This window comes from Bos grunniens, chromosome 7 (assembly GCF_055505025.1).
Source record: "Bos grunniens cultivar Pamir isolate PY7600 chromosome 7, Bosgru_T2T1.0, whole genome shotgun sequence".
NCBI classification, from domain to species: domain Eukaryota; kingdom Metazoa; phylum Chordata; class Mammalia; order Artiodactyla; family Bovidae; genus Bos; species Bos grunniens.
The window spans coordinates 1,841,867-1,861,713 of record NC_141171.1 but is presented as its reverse complement, the minus strand read 5'-3'; the positions used below and the strand labels follow the sequence as shown (position 1 = coordinate 1,861,713).

The 19,847-nt window shown below is 41.5% G+C and overlaps 1 protein-coding gene across 14 annotated transcripts in view; it reads left to right on the top strand.

Moving 5' to 3' along the window:
• Window positions 1-19,847, top strand: part of RUFY1 (RUN and FYVE domain containing 1) — a 65,690-nt gene that overhangs the window by 39,154 nt on the left and 6,689 nt on the right. For 11 of the 14 annotated variants that reach the window (XM_086407897.1, XM_086407896.1, XM_086407886.1 and 8 more), the window contains 6 exons: window positions 1,005-1,106; window positions 1,960-2,076; window positions 2,532-2,699; window positions 12,301-12,398; window positions 18,036-18,155; window positions 18,817-18,946. In XM_086407897.1, the coding sequence (XP_086264023.1) occupies window positions 1,005-1,106; window positions 1,960-2,076; window positions 2,532-2,699; window positions 12,301-12,398; window positions 18,036-18,155; window positions 18,817-18,946 (735 nt within the window). Of the gene's footprint in view, window positions 1-1,004; window positions 1,107-1,959; window positions 2,077-2,531; window positions 2,700-12,300; window positions 12,399-15,052; window positions 15,927-18,035; window positions 18,156-18,816; window positions 18,947-19,847 lie in introns of those variants that run through there. The other 3 variants (XM_086407894.1, XM_086407899.1, XM_086407887.1) reach the window with 2 other exon arrangements.

Sequence of the window (19,847 nt, the reverse complement as noted above, 5' to 3'; positions counted from 1 at the left end):
CTGGTTGGAGCATTCACTCCTTGTCTTTCCTGCTGGCCTCTCTTCAGCAGCTCCACGAAGGCACCTGCTCCTATATACTTTTCCCTAAACTATGTTAACTCATTCAAGGCAAGGAAGATGTTTTCCTCAGGCACATCTTTAGTGGTTTGGTTGTGATTCTACTCCCACATTCTTTAATTATCTCTCTAGTGATAAGATATACTTTTGCTCATTGGCTAGAAAAACTAAAAAGGGGGTGGGGGGGAGGGGTAGACAGGAAACCCATAATCCCTTGGCTAAATGACAGCTCTTTTTAACACTTGGATTAAAGTGTCCCCATCTTGTCCTAAAAGTTTTGTTTGTTTGTTTGCTTTTGATTTTCTTCTTAAGCACTTTTAAGTTGTGGGGTTTTTGTTTAGTTTTGTTTTAGGCTGTGCCGTGTGGCATGTGGGGTCTTAGTTCCCCAGCGAGGGATCAAAACCATGTCCCCTTCACTGGGACCACCAAGTTTTTACCCCCACCAGGGAAGTCCTTGTGGTGGTGGTTGTTTTAAACTAGTCATGAGAACATACTCTATAACCTGCTTTATTGTATTGTATCATAAATATGTTCTCAAGTCATTAAAAGTTTTTATAAATATTTTAATAACTACTTGTTTCTTTTTTTGCTCTCACTGTGATTTGTTAAACCATTTCTAGTATTGGACATTCAGGCTGTTTCTAATATTTTGTGTCCATAAATCTTTGCCCATGTGAATTAGATGGTATATTGTCATTTTTGTGAAAGAGTATCTGGGGAGGGCAGAGATCACTAGGGGCAAGGGTGGGAGAGAGATTTTACTGTCTATGTATTTTTATCTTTGGAATTTTGTGACTGTATTACCTAATTCAAAACAAGGATAAAATACAAAATTTCACATATGTGAAAATGCATTGTCAATTTCGAGGATGCTAAATGTTAGCTTCTGATTTGAGCAGTAAGATTCATTTTGATGTTAAAAAAATATAAAAATCTTTCTTAATAAGCTTTCAGCTGCAACAGACCGAATTTGTTCACTCCAAGAAGAACAGCAACAATTAAGAGAACAAAATGAATTAATTCGTGAGAAAAGTGAAAAAAGCGTAGAGGTGAGAAATGGGCCCTGCGGGCACTCAGACCTGTCCATCACAGACCTCAAGCTTGAAACGTGCAAAGATGCTCTGTTTCAAAGATGCCTTGGTACCCTCATGTCACTCTCAGGCCACCTGGACCACTTGCGGTTTCCCAAGTGCCTCTAGGCCTTTGTAAATGAAAGTTACTGTTCCCTCCTCAGCTTCTCTTGTGCGCCCAGGCCCCTGTGGGGCTGCCCCGGTGCCCAGCGGTGGGCCTGGGCCCTTCTCCTCCTGTGTTCTCATCACTCGTCGCGTCTCCCTCCATTATAGAAGCCATTTGCTGGTTTGTAGAACTGCTGACTTGCAGCCGTCTCACCCAGTGACTTGAGGGTAGAGACCGTATCTGATTCATCTCTAAATTTACCCAGTGCCAACAGTTATGCTAGATAAATATTGAATGGGGACCTTTCCCACTCAGAACAACTTTTCTGTTTTAAGGAAAATTAAACTGTTTCTGAGCCCACCTTTTCAAAAATCTGTTAGTTTGCTTTCATCCTTCAAGTTCAAACACATTAAAATATCTTTAAAATTTTAACTTTTCTCTATTATTTAATAGAAATTAGAAATTATGCTACTTTTTAAAACATATGTGTGGTATATTTTAGCAACTTTTTGACCAGAGATGTATTAATATATCTTTTGTTACCTGAACGTGATTGACCAGAGTGTTTCATTATTCACTTACATAACAAATCGCCAGTCACGGGCATTAGTTTCTGCAATAATTCCCCAGTCAATAATGCGTTAAAATACTTTGTACTTGTCCAGCCCAGTAGTTAGCTTGTTTCTGTAAGCAAACCATTCCTCTGGTGCTCTTGTTTGATCACAGATAACAAAACAAGATACAAAAATTGAACTGGAGACTTACAAGCAGACTCGGCAAGGTCTGGATGAAATGTACAATGATGTGTGGAAGCAGCTGAAGGAGGAGAGGAAAGCCCGTCTGGTGAGTGTGTGGGCCTGAGAGTCGTCAGAAAGATTTCCCACTTCATTCCCTGTAAGCTAACTTCTATCAGCACTTTGCAGACACATGCTTCAGCCTTCTTTAAAATGAATTAGTTTTATGGGAATAAGGCTTTTAACGTGTTAAAAAAAAATTCCTGGAGTGTTCCTCATTGCCACCTACCTACTTTCTGTTGACTTGATGCTGAGCCAGTGTTCACTGTAAAATGAGAAAAGGGGTAAAATTAAATCTAGTTGTGCTCCAGACAGACTTGTCTGCATCTCCCTAACCTATTCAGACCTTTGTATTTTCAGCACTGCCCAAAATACAGTATCAGTTAAGTTCATTTCTCTGATCTACTATTAATATTAATACTATTACTACTAATACTAATAGTATTAATAATACTATTATTAATATTACTACTATTAATATTCTCCTTATTCATATCCTTTAAGGAACTAGAAAAAGAACTGGAGTTACAAATTGGAATGAAAACTGAAATGGAAATTGCAATGAAGCTACTAGAAAAGGACACCCATGAAAAGCAGGACACTCTAGTCGCCCTGCGCCAGCAGCTGGAGGAAGTCAAAGCCATTAACTTACAGATGTTTCACAAAGTCCAGGTGGGAATTGGCTTTGTGTCCACATCACACAAAGCCCCGACACAGTGGGCATGGATTCCGTCTTCCAAGTTTGGGCAAGTGACAGTTTGACTTAATGTTGGCCATAACTCGCAAGGCTCATGATACCTGCTTTGGCATCGCCAGACCCCGGTCTGCAGAGTCAGCACAGCATAGCTGGATTCCCCAGGGAAGGACCACCCCCACGTCCCTCTAGTGCTGCTGGAATTCTGGCTTCACCCTCTTTCTCCCTCTGGGCTTCAGATGCCGAAGGCTGAGTCAACACTTGTATCCCTGGTTGGAGCACTGTAAAGAAACGTCCCTCCTGTTTTCTTATTTCCTTTTACCCCCCACCCCACTCCCATCCTCTTTCCTGTAGCTCAACATTCGAAAGCGTTAATCTTTTCATTTGTATTTATCACTCTAAAACGTGTATCGTTTTGAGATACAAATTTTAGTTTCCATCAGTGGTATTTTGCTGTGGCTCTCTTGTTCCTTTTTCTGCCTCGGCGTGACATTCATCTGCATACTTGTCTGCTGTTGGCTTCTTAACACGGTTTAGCTTCCCAGTGTGTGTACCCACTGCACTTTCCTGCCCAGTGATGGACAAACGATTTTCCTTCACTGTGCTAGCACAAGCCACACCCTGGCAAGCAGTGTACCCATCTCCCTTTGCAACCTGGGAGAATCTCTCTGGCAGACACAATCGTAGTGTCCTCCCAGCCAGACGCTTCTTTCTTCCTTTGTGTTCTTGGTTTGCACAAGTCCAGCCACACAGCTTTCCAGAAGGGCTGCACCAGCATACACTCCCTCCAGCTGTGTCATGCGGTTACCTGTATTGTGAGTGAGCGTACAATTGTTTTAATATTCATTTCTCAGTCTAGTGAGCTTGAGCATCCTTTCACATGGCAGTTAGCCATTTATGTTTCCTCTCTGTGGCTTACCTGTTCATATTTTTTGTCCTTTATTTCTTTTGGGTTTTCTGTTTTCCTTGTTGACGAGTAGTAATGTATAGTGTAAATATTAGTCCTTTACTGGTCTACAGATTGTAAGTATCTTCTCCTAGTCATCTACTATCCTTAAGTCCCTAGTTTTGATGTAGTCTAATGTGTTGATTTTTCACATATGGTTAGCACTTTGGGGGCTTCCCTGATAGCTTAGTTGGTAAAGAATCCTCCTGCAATGCAGGAGACCCTGGTTCTATTCCTGGGTCTGGAAGATCCCCTGGAGAAGGGATAGGCTATCCACTTCACTCAAACTCACGTTCATCGAGTCGGTGATGCCATCCAGCCATCTCATCCTCTGTCGTCCCCTTTTCCTCCTGCCCCCAATCCCTCCCAGCATCATGTTGACTCATTGGAAAAGACTCTGATGATGGGAGGGATTGTGGGCAGGAGGAAAAGGGGACGACAGAGGATGAGATGGCTGGATGGCATCACTGACTCAATGGATGTGAGTCTGAGTGAACTCCGGGAGTTGGTGATGGACAGGGAGGCCTGGCGTGCTGAGATTCATGGGGTCGCAAAGAGTCGGACACGACTGAGCGACTGAACTGAAATGAACTGATGTTAACTCTGTTTTTAGTTTTTTAAGGAATCTCCATATTGTTTTCCAGCGTCTGTACTAATTTACATTCCCAGCAACAGTGCAGGTGGTTCCCTTTTCTCCACACCCTCTCCAGCGTTTATTATTTGTAGACTTTTTGATGATGACCATTTTGACTGGTGTGAGGTAATACTTCACTGTAGTTTTTATTTGCGTTTCTCTGTAATTAGGCATGTTGAGCATTTTTTCATGTGCCTGTTGGCCATCTGTATGTCTTTCAGAGAAATGTCTAATTAGGTCTTCTGCCCACTTTTTGATTGGGTTGTTTGGTTTTTTGATATTAAGCTATGTAAGTTTTTTATGAATCAAGAAGAGATAAGAAGGCTTTCTTCAGTAAACAATGCAAAGTAGAGGAAAACAACAGAATGGGAAAGATTAAAGAACTCTTCAAGAAAATTGGAAATATCAAGGGAATATTTCATGCAAGGATAGGCACGATAAAGGACAGAAACAGTAAGGACCTAACAGAGCCAAAAGAGGTTAAGAAGAGGTGGCAAGAATACACAGAAGAACTATACAAAAAAAGATCTTCATGACCATGATAACCATGATGGTATGGTCACTAACCTAAAGCCAGACATCCTGGAATATGAAGTCAAGTGGGCCTTAGCACTACAAACAAAGCTAGTGGAGGTGGTGGAATTCCAGCTGAGCTATTTAAAATCCTAAAAGATGATGCTATTAAAGTGTTGTACTCAATATGTCAACATTGGCCACAAGACTGGAAAAGGTCAGTTTTCATTCCAATCTCAGAGAAGGGCAATGCCAAAGAATGTTCAAACTACCAGTCAGTTGTGCTCGTTTTGCAAGCTAGTAAGGTTATGCTCAAAATCCATGAAGCTAGGCTTCAGCAGTACGTGAATCGAGAACTTCTATATGTACAAGCCAGGTTTAGAAAAGACAGAGGAACCAAAGATCAAATTGCCAACATTCATTGGATCACAGAGAAAGCAAGGAAATTCCAGAAAAACATCTAATTCTGCTTTATTGACTACGCCAAAGACTTTGACTTTGTAGATCACAACAGACTGGGAAATTCTTAAAGAGCTGGGAATAGAATACTTTACAAGCCTCCTGAGAAATCTGTATGCAGGTCAAGAAGCCACAGTTAGAACCTGACGTGGAATAACTGGTTCCAAATTGGGAAAGGAGTACAACAAGGCTGGGTATTGTCACTCTGTTTATTTAACTTCTATGCAGAGTACATCTTGGAAAATGCTGGGCTGGATGAATCACAAGCTGGAGTCAAGATTTCCATGAGAAATATCAACAGCCTCAGATATGCAGATGATACCACTCTAATGCAGAAAGTGAAGAGGAACTAAAGAGCCTCTTGATTAAAGTGAAAGAGGAGAGTGAAAAAGCTGGCTTAAAACTCAACATTCAGCCGCAGGTGCACATGTGTTGCCCCCATCCCGAGCCCCCTTTCCTGTGGCTCATTCATGTTGATGTATGGCAAAAGCCACCACAATATTGTAATTAGCCTCCAATTAAAATAAATAAGTTAATTTTTTTTAAAAGAACTCAGCATTCAAAAAACAAAGATCATGGCATCCAGGCCCATCACTTCATGACAAATAAGTGGGAAAACAGTGGAAACAGTGACAGATTTTTTGTTGGGCTCCAAAATCACCACAGATAGATCGTGACTGCAGCCATGAAATTAAAAAGATGCTTGCTTCTTGAAAACTGTGACAAATCTAGACAGCATATTAAAAAGCAAAGACATCACTTTGCCGACAAAAGTCCATATAGTCAAAGCTCTGGTTTTCCAGTAGTCATGTACAGATGTGATAGTTGGACCATAAAGAAGACTGAGTGCCAAAGAATTGATGCTTTCAAACTGCAATGCTAGAGAAGACTCTTGAGAGTCCCTTGGACTGCTAGGAGATCAAACCAGTGAATCCTAAAGGAAATCAACCCTGACTATTCATTGGAAGAAGACTGGATCCCTAGGTAATGCCATATACAAAAGTTAACTCTTGATACATTACAAACCTAAATGTGAAAGGTTTAGTAAACTAGTGTTGAATATCTTTGTCACCTAAGCATGAGAATGTTTCTAAAACAAAACCTCCAAAGTGCAAACCATATGTGAAAAATCAACACGTTAGACTATGTCAAAACTAGGGACTTAAGGATAGTAGATGACTAGGAGAAGATACTTACAATCTGTAGACCAGTAAAAGACTAATAGTTAGACTATACATGGAATTACTGCTCATCAACAAGGGAAAGATAGGAAATCCAAAAGAAAAGGGACAAAAAATATGAACAGGCAAGCCACAAAGAGGAAACATAAATGTTGAAGCTGAAGCTCCAGTACTTTGGCCACCTGATGTGGAGAGCCAACTCATTGGAAAAGATCCTGATGCTGGGAAAGATTGAAGGCAAAAAGAGAAGGGGGCAACAGAGAAAGAGATGGTTAAATAGCATCACTGACTCAATGGACATGAATCTGAGCAAACTCCAGGAGACAGTGAAGGACAGGGAAGCCTGGCATGCTGCAGTCCATGGGGTCACAAAGTCGGCCACAACTTAGGGACTGAACAACAACTGTAAAGCTGGCTGTTGGTATATTTTCAAAATCCCTCTGTTGATCACATCATTAGCAAATATTTTCTCTCATTCCATAGGTTGTCTTTTCATTTTGTTTATGGTTTCCTTTGCTGTGCAAAAGCGTATAAGTTTAATTAGGTCACATTTGTTAATTTTCACTTTTGTTTCCATTTATCTAAGAGATGGATCCAAAAAACTATTGCTGCAATTTATGTCAGTGTTCTGCCTATGTTTTCCAGTGTTATACCTTGATCTTTAATCCATTTTGAGTTTTTCTTTGTATATAGTGTCAGAAAATGTTCTATTTTCATTCTTTAACATGTAGCTATGCACTTTCCCAGCACCGCTTATTGAAGAGACAGTTCTTTTCTCCATTTTCTTGCCTCCTTTGCTGTAAGTTAATTGACCATAAGCACATGGGTTTATTTCTGCGCTTTCTCTCCCGTTCCATTGATCTCTGTCTGGTTTTGTGCCAGCATCATGCTGCTTTGGTTACTGTAACTTTGAGTGTAGTCTGATTCTTGATAAATATTTTAGAATAAGATATAAACTTCCTTTTTTAAAGCTCCAGCTGAATTTCCTAAGTGGGAATTACATTGAATTCAAAGCTTGCTCTCATTTTGTCCTTTTTATTCCATAAGAGTTGCATTTTCTCCAGGTGAGCCCCTCGATTCTGTCTAGTTCTTGATGGTAGCGTGGTTGTTTCCTTATTTTGGCCGCGTCTTCTAGTGAGGTCTTACTAATATAGAAAAGTGCTTTTGTGCTTTATAGGTTGATCTTGCATTTGACAACCTTGCCCACCACCTGGTTCTGATAGTTTGTCTGTTGATCTTGTTGGTTGTAATTAATCATATTGTAGGCAAATAAAGACAGTTTAGTCTCTTCACTCTCAAGTCTTGTGCCCATTATTTTTTGTTTCTTTTAGCACTGGCCTCCATGACTACATTAAACAGGAATGGAAATAGTGAGCAGACTTGTGATTCTGATCTTAAAAGTAATGCATGCAAAATTTTCTCCATCAGGCCTTCCCTGGTGGCTCAGTGGTAAAGAATCCGCCTGCCAATGCAGGAAACACACGTTCCATCCCTGATTGGGAAATATCCCACATGCCTTGGAGCAACTAAGCCCGCGTGCCACAACTATTAAGCCTGTGCACTAGAGCCTGGGAGCCACAGCTACTGAAGTCCACACACTCTAGAGCCTGTGCTCCGCAGCTAGAGAGTAGCCCCTGTTCTCTGCAACTAGAGGAAAACCCACACAGCAACAAAGACTGAGCACAGCCAAAAATAAATAAATAAAATTATTTTTAAAAAAGATTTCCCCATCAAGAATAATGCTTACTAGATGGTTGGTGTATAATCTTTACTGAATTAAAGAAGTTCTTTTTTTTTTAAATTTATTTATTTACGTTCTGTGCATGGGCTCCCTCTCGCTGCATGGAGCAGAGGCTGCTCTGATTGCCCCACACAGGCTTCTCACTGCAGTGGCTTCTCGTCGTGGAGCACGGGGCTTGTGGGCTTCAGTAGCTGCAGTGCGTGGGCTCTAGAGCACAGGCTCAGCAGTTGTGGTGCTCGGGTTTAGTTGCTCATGGCATGAGCGATTTTCCGTGATCAGGGATGGAACCCATGTCTCCTGCATTTTCAGGCAGATTCTTAATCACTGGACCCCCAGAGAAGTCCATGAAGTTGTTCTTTATTTCTTGTTTGCTCAGAGATTTTTCTCATAAATAAATATTAAATGTCTTAGGCTTTTTTGCATTTTATCTATTGTGATAGAACAGTTCTTTTTCTCCCTTATTTATGTGGCAATTTATAGATTAACGTTCCTGGATTCCTACCTGATTGTGATATATTTAAATATGTAGCTAATGTGTATGTTTATACATGAGACAGACCTCTAACTTTCTTTCCTATTACTAACCTTATTTGGCTTCAAAATCATGGTTGGACTGATACTGTAAAATAAGGTTTCCTGTTCTCTTTCTTAGAAATAACTCTTACAAGATAGCAAGTATTTATTCTCCAAAAGTTTTGAGAATCCCATCCATGTTATGAGAATCCCATTCATCTGGGCTGGGCTTTTTGGCTTAAGGAGACTATGACTGCCATTTCAATTTATTGAATGCTTAGTGGTTTATTCGTATTTTCCATTTCTTCTCAGACCAATTTTGGTATATTTTATACTTTTTCCCAAAATGTGTCTTGTTTTATTTAGGTTTTCAAGTGTTCTAGCTCATAATTGTTTATAATATTCTTTTGCAGAATTTTAAAATCTCTTTCAGTGTTTTCTTATTGCATTTTCTGTCTTTCTTCCTTATCTAATCTTGCCAGAATTGTGTCTGTTCTTTTCAAAGAACTGGCTTGTTTTCTAATATTCCTTATTGTGTACAGTTATTGTTTCTTATTTCATTGATCTCTACCTTCACTTTTATTATATTCTTTCTTATTTCTTAGGGTTTACTCTGTGGCTCATTTTCAGCTTCTGAAATGCATACTTAGCTCATCTGTTTTATTTTTTTAAATTTCATTAAATATTTTATTTAAAGTTTAAAATTGCCCACAAGTACTATTTTAGCTAGGCTTCCCCAATGGCTCAGATGGCAAAGAGTCTGCCTGTAGTGTGGGAGACCTGGGTTTGATCCCTGGATCGGGAAGATCCCCTGGAGAAGGAAATGGCAACCCACTCCAGTATTCTTGCCTGGTACCCATAGACAGAGGAGCCTGGTGGGCTACAGTCCATGGGATCACAAAGAGTTGGACATGACTCAGCGACTTCACTTCACTGCACTGCTTTAGCTATGGCACTCACATTTTGAGAAAAGTATTTCATTGATTGGGTTGGCCAAAAGGTTTGTTTGGTTTTTTCCGTAAGACAGCTCTTGCAACATTTAGTCTTTAACTTCATTCAAAACAGTTTTGTTAGATTGTATCATGACAGTTGTTATAGCAGCCTGCATTTTCAAAAAACTTCACAAAATTGGTGAATTTTTGTAAAGCTATTTTAATATTGAAGATGGAAGGGAAAAAGCATTTTTGGCATTATTTTAAGGAAGGTAAAAATGCAACTGAAATGCAAAAAAATGTATGTGTGCAGTGTGTGGAGAAAGTGCTGGTCAACTGTGTCAGAAGTGGTTTGTGAAGTTTGCTGTTGGAGATTTCTTGCTGGATGATGCTCCCCAGTCAGATGGACCTGTTGAAGTCAATAGAGGTTAAATCAAGACATCAATTGACAATAATCAGTGTTAAATTACATGAGAGATAGCTGACATACTCAAAATATCCAAATTAAGTGTTGAAAATTATTTGCACCCCCTTGGTTATGTTAATCATTTTAATGGCTTGGGTTCCACATAAGCGAAATAAACCTTCTTGACCATATTTCCACATGTCGTTCTCTTCTGAAACGTAATAAAAACATTCCTTTTTAAAAACAAATCGTGAAGGGCAACGAAAAGTGGATACTGTACAATAATATAGAATAGAAGAGATCATGGGGTGAGCAAAATGAACTACCACCAACCTTGCCAAAGGCAGGTCTTCATCCAAAGAAGGTGATGTTATATATATGGTGGGATTAGAAGGGAGTCCTCTATTATGAGCTCCTTCCAGAAAAACCAAACAATTAATTCTAATAAATACTGCTCCCAATTAGACCAACTGAATGCAGCTGTTGATGAAAACTGTCCAGAATTAGTCAACAGAAAACACATAGTCTTCCATCAGGATAACACAAGACCACATGTTTCTTTGATGACCAGACAAAAACTGTTACAGCTTGGCTGGGAAGTTCTTCTTTAAAAAAAAAAAAAAAGATAGGGTTTTGTTTGGTTTTATTTATTCATTTGGCTGTGCCAAGTCTTAATTGTGGCATGCAGGATCTTTAGTTGCAGCGTGTGGGATCTAGTTCCCTGACCAGGGATCGAACCTGGGCCCCCTGCAGTGGGCTCTCAGCCCCTGGATCATCAGGGAAGTCCCTGGCTGCGAAGTTCTGATTCGTGTACTGTATTCACCAGACACTGCACCTTCAGATTTCCATTTATTTAAATCTTTACAAAATTCTCTTCATGGAAAAAAATTCAGTTACTTGGAAGAATGTAAAAGGCACCTGCAACACTTCTTTGCTCAAAAAGATAAAAAGTTTGGGGAAGATGGAATATGAAGTTGCCTGGAAAATGGCAGGAGGTAGTGGAACAAAATAGCATGTTGTTCAATAAAGTTCTTGTTGAAAATGAAAAATATGTCTTTTATTTCTTACCTAAAAACCAAAGTACCTTATTGGCCAACCCAATAAAAATCATATTTTTCTTATCTATCATCTCTGAAATTAAGACACGTCTTATAGTCAGTGTCATGACATGTTTCAAGTAGCAGTCTTTTCCTTTCTTAGTGGTATATAAAATTAGGATGCATCTTCAGTAATGAAATACTGCAGTGTTTTCAATGTCTTTCAGCTCTAAGTATTTCATAATTTCTCTTCTGATTTTTTTAGCTCAATGTGCTTTAGTAATATTCTACTCCATTTCCAGATGTGAGGTGTTCAGCTATTCTTTAGTTGCTTACATCTAGTTTTATTAAGTTAAAGCCAGAAAATACAGTCTATGTATTCCTAGGAATGTATCAGTACTTCTTTCTGTCTTCAGTCTTTCTGTTGCCTTGTATTTAAGAGTGTCTCTTGTAGACACACAGAAACATGTTTGGTTGTTTTGTTTGGTTTTGTTTTTTTGCTGCCTCCTGGTCACTCAGCATCTGCCACAGTTGAAAGCTTGGGTTGAGAAAGTCACATGGGTGGGGGTACGAACCCAGCTGCACCGCATTTGTGCTGTAACCTTTACCCAGCTGCTTTCTCCTTCTGAGCCTCCGTCTCTTGCTCAGAGAAGTTGCTGCCAAGTCGCTTCAGTCATGTCCAACTCTGTGCGACCCCATAGACAGCAGCCCACCAGGCTCATTGAAGTGGGGGCTCACAATGCCCGCCATGAGAACCCTGCAAGACTCACATAAACTCGTGGAGGTGCCTGGCATATGAGAAGGCTCAGCAATGTTGAGTCAGATCTGACTCTGAAGTTCCTTTTCAAAAAGGGACTTGGCCTGTTCAAACACAGAGCTTCATTACCTCCCTCTCTGCCTTTTTTTCACCGCTCTGCGAGGTTGCAGGATCTTAATTCCCTAATTAGGGACTGAACCCAGGCCACAGCAGTGAAAACGCCAAGGCCTAACCACTGGACTACTAGGAAATTCCCCCTCTGCCTTTCTTTATGTTGATGACACTGGGAGCGTTGACCTAGTTTGTCTTCCAGGGCTGTAGTGAAGAGCCGCAATTAATGAAACACTCTTGAAAGTATTATTTAAAAAGTACAAAGAGAACAGTTGAACCCTCTTGTAATCCAGAACAGGCAGGGGGGTGAGACAGAAGCAGAAAATGACCTCTTTCCTTGCTCTTACAGAATGCCGAGAGCAGTTTACAACAGAAGAATGAAGTCATTACATCTTTTGAAGAAAAAGCCAATCAAGTCATGTCCAGCATGAAACAAGTGGAAGAAAGGTAAACTTCCTCCTGGCAGATATTCCCTAGAAGGTACTAGGCATTGTCTGGGCCTGCAGACTTACTCAGAGTCTCTCTCAAAAGTATAGACAAGTTGGAATGACTTTCCTTCAGGTCTTCAGTCTTGCCCGGAAACGGGACTGGATTCCCTAGTTTTGCCTAAGCGTGTATTCAGTTATGCAACTTTTGGGCTACTATATCACTTTGACATCTCAGGGAGTCAGAACTATCCACTGAGCTCACATTTAAATCAGGTCAGGGACTTCCCTGGCAGTCCAGTGGATAAGACTCTGCACTTCCGTTGCAAGGGGCAGAGGTTTGATCCCTGGTCAGGGAACTAAGATCCTGCGTGCTGCACAGCATGACCAAAAAATAAAAGTTAAATAAATAAATAGCAGGTCAGTAAGGGATCAGAATACAGTTAAAAAAAAATAGACTCATACAAATATAGGTGACTGTTTTTTTTTTAACAAAGGTACAAAGGCATTTCAATGGAGAAAGGATAGTTTTTTTTCAATACATGGTTTTGGAAACAATTGGGTATCCATAAGCCAAAAAATGAACCTCAATTTAGACCATACCTTTATATAAAAATTAAAATGAATCATGAATCTACATGTAAAACTTAAAACTAAAAACTTTTAGAAGAAAACATAAGAGAAAAATCTTTGTGGCCTTGGGTTAGACAAAGAATTCTTAGATGTGACATAAAAGCTCTGTTCATAAGAGAAAAACTTGATAAATTGGACTTCCTCAAAATTTAAAACTTTTGTTCAGTGGAAGACACAGCTAAGAGAATAAAAATCCCATATCTGACAAAGGACTCATATCCAGAATATATAAAGAACTCTCAAAACTCAATGAACAGTCCAGTCTAACACAGACAAAAGGCTTGAAAAGACCCTGCATCAAATAGGACATATGGAGGGCAAATAAGCACACAAAAAGGCAGTCAAGAAATCTGTTGGATTTCTTAAGACTAACTATGATATATCAGAAAAAGTAAGAAAAAAAATTGCTGTTTAACATCACATCCAAAAAAAAAAACCCGAGGGATAAACCTAACCAAGGGGTGAAAGACTTTGAAGATGATTCAAGGAAATGTAAAGATATCCCACGTTCTTGGATTGGAAGAAGTAATACAGTTAAAATGACCATACAACCCAAAGCAACCTATAGACTTAATGTGATCCCTATCAAATTACCTATGACATTTTTCACAGAACTACAACAAATAATCCTAAAATTTATATGCAACCATGAAAGACCCTGGATGCCAAAGCCATCCTGAGGGAAAAGAACAAAGCTGGAGACATAACCCTCCCAGACTTCAGACAATACTACAAAGTGATAGTAGTCAAAACAGTATGGTATTGGCACAAAAACAGACCTGGATCAATGGACAGAATAGAGAGACCAAAAATAAACCCACACACCTATGTCAATTAATCTTTGACAAAGGAGGCTAGAATATACAATGGAGAAAAGATGGTCTGTTCAGCAGGTGTTGGCAAAGCTGGACAGCCTCATGTAAATCAGTGAAGTCAGAACACTCCCTCACACTATACGCAAAAATAAACTCAAAATGGTTTAAAGACTTAAATATGAGTTGTTGTTGTTCAGTTGCTAATAAGTCATGTCCAACTCTTTGCAACCCCAACAGACTGTAGCACTGTCCTCTATTATTTCCTGGAGTTTGTCAAATTCATGTCCATTGAGTCAGTGATGCTGTCTGTCTAGCCATCTCACCCTCTGCTGCCCCCATCTCCTTTTGCATTCGATTCTTCCCAGCATCAGGGTCTGTTCCAATGAGTCTGCTCTTTGCATCAGGTGGCCAAAGTATTGGAGCTCCAGCTTCAGCATCAGTCCTTCCAATGAATATTCAGGACTGATTTCCTTTAGAGTGGTCTGGTTTGATCTCTTTGCAGTCCAAGGGACTCAAGAGTCTCCTCCAACACCACAGTTCAAAGGTGTCAGTTCTTTGGTGCTTAGCCTTCTTTATGGTCCAACTCTCACATCCATATATGACAGCTGGAAAAACCATAGCTTTGACTATACAGACCTTTGTCAGCAAAGTGATGTCCCTACTTTCTAATACACTGTCTAGGTTGCCATAGCTTTCCTTCCAAGAAGCAAGCATCTTTTAACTTCATGGCTGCATCACCATCCACAGTGGTTTTGGAGCCCAAGAAAATAAAATCTGTCTTCAACTTTTTCCCCTCTATTTGCCATGAAGTGATGGGACTGGATGCCATGATCTTAGTTTTTCTAATCTTTTTCAAGCCAGCTTTTTCACTCTCTTCTTTCAAGAGGCTCTTTAGTTCCTCTTTACTTTCTGCCAGTAGGGTGGAATCATCTGCATATCTGAGGTTATTGATATTTCTCCCAGCAGTCTTGACTCCACCTTGTGATTCATCCAGCCTAGCATATAAGTTAAATAATCAGGGTGACAGTATACAGCCTTGTCACACTCCTTTCCTGATTTGGAATCAATCAGTTGTTCCATGTCTGGTTCTAACTGTTGCTTCTAGACCTGCATATAGGTTTCTCAGGAGACAGGGAAGTGGGGTGGGGGGCATTACTTGAAGACCATTGAGGACCTAGGGGCTCAGATTTTTCCAAATTCTGTGGCCAATGCCTGCATCATTCTACAGATTGACAATGCCCCATCTCATCTTGCTGCTGATGACTTCAGAGTCAAGTATGAGACAGAGCTGGCCATGCACCAGTCTGTTGAAAGTGACATCCACAGACTTCTCAGCTTATTGATGACACCTGTGTCACTGGCTGCAGCTGGAGACTGAGATTGAGGCTCTCAAGCAGGAGCTGCTTTTCATGAAGAAGAACCATGAGGAGGAACTTGGGTTACCATAGAATTAGATGCCCTCAAACCTCAGGACTTCAACAAGATCATGGCAGACACTGGGCCCTGTACAATGAGCTGGCTCAGGAGAACCAAGAGGAGCCAGACCAGTACTGGTCCCAGCAGATCAAGGAGAGCACCACAGTGGTCACTTTACACAATCTGAGGTAGGAGCTCCTGAGATGACTTTCTCAGAGCTGAATCACCATCTAGTCCCTGGAGATCAACCTGGACTCCATGAGAAATCTGAAGGCCAGCTTGGAAAACAGCCTGAGGGAGGTGGAGGCCCACTATGCCATGCAGATGGAGCAGGCCATCGGGGTCCTCCTGCACCTGGAGTCAGAGCTAGCCCAGACTGAGGCAGAGGGGTAATGCCAGACCCAGGAATATGAGGCCCTGCTGAACATCAAGGTCAAGCTAGAGGCTGAGATCAACACCTCCTGCCACCTGCTGGAAGATGGGGAAGACTTCAGTCTTGATGATGCTCTGGACAGCAGCAACTCTATGCAAGCCATCCAGAAGACCACCACCCTCAGGCTCGTGGAAGCAAAGTGGTGTCTAAAGCCTCAGATCCTGAAGTTTTGAGGCATTGAATGAATAGAAGCAGTGTACCCTGCAGAGCAGGAGGCCAATAAAAGTTGAGACGTTATTGCATTAAAAAAAAATGAGCAGAAGACCTAAATAGACATGTCTTCAAAGAAGACAGATGAAAAGATGCTCCATCATGGCTAATTATTAGAGAAATGCAAATCAAGACTACAATAAAGTGTCATTTCAAACCAGTCAGAATGGCCAACATGGAAAGTCTATAAATAAATGCAGGAAGGGTGTGGAGAAAAAGGAACCCTCCTGTACTTGGTGGAAATAAAAAATTGGTGCAGCCACTGTGGAAAACAGTATGGAGATTCTTTTAAAAACTAAAAGTAGAGTTGCCGTATGATCCAGCAGTCCCGCTCTTGGGCATATATCCAGAAAAGATGAAAGCTCTAATTCAAAAAGACATGTGCACCCCCAGTGTTCATAGCAGACTATTTACAATAACCAAGACATGGAAGCAAACTTAATGTCCATCAGTTAATGAATGGATAAAGAAGATGTGGTACATACATACAATGGAATATTACTCAGCCATAAAAAATAATGAAATATTGATTTGGAGCAACATGGATAAACCTAGAGATTATCATACCAAGTAAAATAAGTTAGAGAAAGACAAATATATGATATCACTTATATGTGGGATCTAAAAAAAAAATGTTACAAAGGAACTTATTTACAAAACAGAAACAGACTCAGAAAAACAAACTTATGGTTACCAAATGGGAAAGTGGGGAGGGATAAACTGGGAGAGTGATGAATAGACATATACCACTTTAAACTGGATAAACACAGTGATTTTCTGATACCTTATAGCACAGGGAGCTATATTCAATATCTTGTTCAGTTCAGTTCAGTCACTCAGTCGTGTCTGACTCTGCGAACCCATGCACTCCAGCACGCCAGGCCTCCCTGTCCATCACCAACTCCTGGAGTTTACTCAAACTCATGTCCATTGAGTCGGTGATGCCATCCAACCATCTCATCCTCTGTCACCCCCTTCTCCTCCTGCCTTCAGTCTTTCCCAGCATCAGGGTCTTTTCCAGTGAGTCAGTTCTTCACATCAGGTGGCCAAAGTACTGGCGTTTCAGCATCAGTCCTTCCAATGAATATTCAGGACTGATTTCCTTTAGGATGGACTGGTTGGATCTCTTTGCAGTCCAAGGGACTCTCAAGGGTCTTCCTTCTCCAACACCACAGTTCAAAAGCATCAATTCTTTGACATTCAGCTTTCTTTATAGTCCAACACTCACATCTATACATGACTACTGGAAAAACCATAGCCTTGACTAGATGAACCTTTGTCAGCAAAGTAATGTCTCTGCTTTTTAATATGCTGTCTAGGTTGGTCATAACTTTTCTTCCAAAATCAACTATGTTTCCATTTTTAAAAATTGTTCAGCATTAGCCATTAGGGAAGTACATGTTAAAATCACAATGAGATGCCACTGCACACCTATTAGAACAGCTAAATTTTTTTTTTAATGATAATACCAGGTGCTGGTGAGGCTACAAAGCAACCGGAGCACTCATGCATTACTAGTGGGAATGTGCTTTGGAAAAGAGTCTCTGAAAAAAGCTAAACATACTCCTATCATATGATCCAATAATCCCATTGCTGACTGTTTGCCCAAAAGGAGTGAAAACCCATGTTCACAAAAAAACCTGTACACAAATGCTTATAGCATCTCTATTCGTAATTGCCAAAATCTAGAAGCAACTCAGATGTCTTTCATCAAGAGAATGGATAAACGGGTCATCTACCCAATGAAATTCTACCCAGCATAAAAAGGAATAACCACTAATACACACAAAAACTTGGGTTGATCTCAAAGATACGCTGAAAGAAAGAAGCCAGTCTCAAAAGGCTGTGTGAAATATAATTCCGTGTATTAATATATGACATTTGGGGTGGAGAGGTGTGAGTCAAAGGGGCAGTGGTAAGGTGTTTTGCAGAGTGATGGAAATAGTCTCTGTCACCTGTTAGAATGGATTGTGGTAATGCTTACGTGAGTTTATGCCTGTGCTAAAGACTCACAGGATTATATACACAAAGGAGTCAATTTTATCATATAGTAATTTTTTAAAATACAAGAAAGCCAGCAAGGATATGCAAAAAGCATGGTAAATGTGAGGAGTGATCCTTTCCTTACAAGTATTTGGTTCCTTCGGTCCAGGTTACAGCACTCAGAGAGGGCAAGGCAGGGGGCCGAGGAGCGGAGCCGCAAGCTGCAGCAGGAGCTCAGTGGGAGGAGCAGCGCCCTGCAGCAGCAGCTTGCCCAGCTGCACGAGCAGTGGTAGGAGCCCCGGAGGCAGCATGTGGCTTCGTGGTGTGGCAGGGATGGGGGAGGCCATCTCCCAAGTGGGGCAGACAGCGTCCCACTTCACAGGTGACCCCTGCAAGGCTAGGATTAGGATGAGAGATGAGGTGTCTATTCCCCGCTTCACAAATGAGAAAAAATGACTTCATGGGGGCTCAGTATAGTCCCCAAGGCTATTCAGCTGGTGAGAAAGGCATCAGGATTAAACTGAAACTCACCCCCACCCTTTGGTAGCTTCCTCCTTGTCCCGAGCCCCCCAATATCCTCCACTGTTAGCTGGGCTCTTTAAAAAGCAGGATAAATGTTGCAGAATAAATGTCTCCATCTCAGTAGTAGGTTCTGTGTGTGCAGCCACAAGTGTTAGAGCTCTCTTCCTCCCTTCCCATTTGTGTAACTATCAAATGTGTGCCTGTGCCTGCTTTCCTTGACGTGTTCCTGGTCTTTCTTATGGAGGTGCAGATGGCCCTGGGGGAGCGGGAGCCTGATTTCTATGCTTTGTGGAAGGGTCTGTATGCTCACATCACAGTTCAGATTGCTGTGAATCCCCTGTTTCTGATGTGGTGACTTGGGTTGTGGATTGTGCATTTCCATGAAGATCTCTCATTGAGACTAACTCAAGTTCACTGTGCAAAAACAGCGCAAGTCTAGAGAAAGAGCTGAAATCAGAAAAAGAACAAAGACAAGCTCTTCAGCGAGAGTTACAGCATGAGAAAGACACTTCCTCTTTACTCCGAGCAGAGCTACAACAAGTAGAAGGATTAAAAAAGGTAAGGTGGACTGCCTTGGGGAGAAAAAGAGCTTCTAGATCTCCAGAAACTCCTGCCCGAGAGCCTCCCAGCCAGCAAGTGAGACGCACGGCGGCTGCAGAGTCCGTCCCCGCTGTGCACACATCAGCTCTGGGTCTGGGACACTGTTCCCACATCCTCGGAGCCTCTGCTTCAGGAAGAAAAGACAAAGACAAATCCTAAGCAGCGAGCAAACCAGAGATTCAGTGATGAGGGCTATGAAGAGAAGAAAACAGGAGCGTGTCCCCACACCAGGGTGGAGGGTGGCCTGGGAAGAGAGTGACAGTTAGACAGAGAACTGAATGGTGAAGCAGGGCCAGCCATGCAGAGCTGCCAGGAAGTGTGAGGGACCGTGACAGTGAACGAGCAGAGAGAAGGGCTGTGTGCCCTAGGTGTGATAGCAGAGGAAGGAGGGCTTGGGCAGCGACCCCAGACGGCCTTCCTGTGCCGCTGGGGCAGTTCCCAGACAAGGGTTTTGTCTTGTTGAACACAGTAATGGGCACCGCTGCAGTTTGAGGTAAAAGCCCTTTGATTTCTATTGGAAAGTACCTAGAGTCCCTCATGGGAGAGCCTGCTAGGCCCAGTGTGGGGGTTGCTAGTGAGGAGAGAGCTTTCCAGGAGCCACTCAAGCTCAGAGATGGGAGGAAAGGACTTCTAGAAAGTTCTGCATGATGGAACACTCCCCCTTCACTTCAAAATGCTTTGGTCTAAGATTTGAATTACACACACCCTGCAAAAGGAACAAAACAGCATATCTAACCTCACCAGGAAGCCTTAGCATGCCCTTGTGAGTCCGTGTTAAACGGTCTCTGGGGCAGAAGGCCCAGGGGGTGGCTGAGGTGGGAACTGCCCCCTACTCAGGCCTTAAGCCCTACTGCTTGCC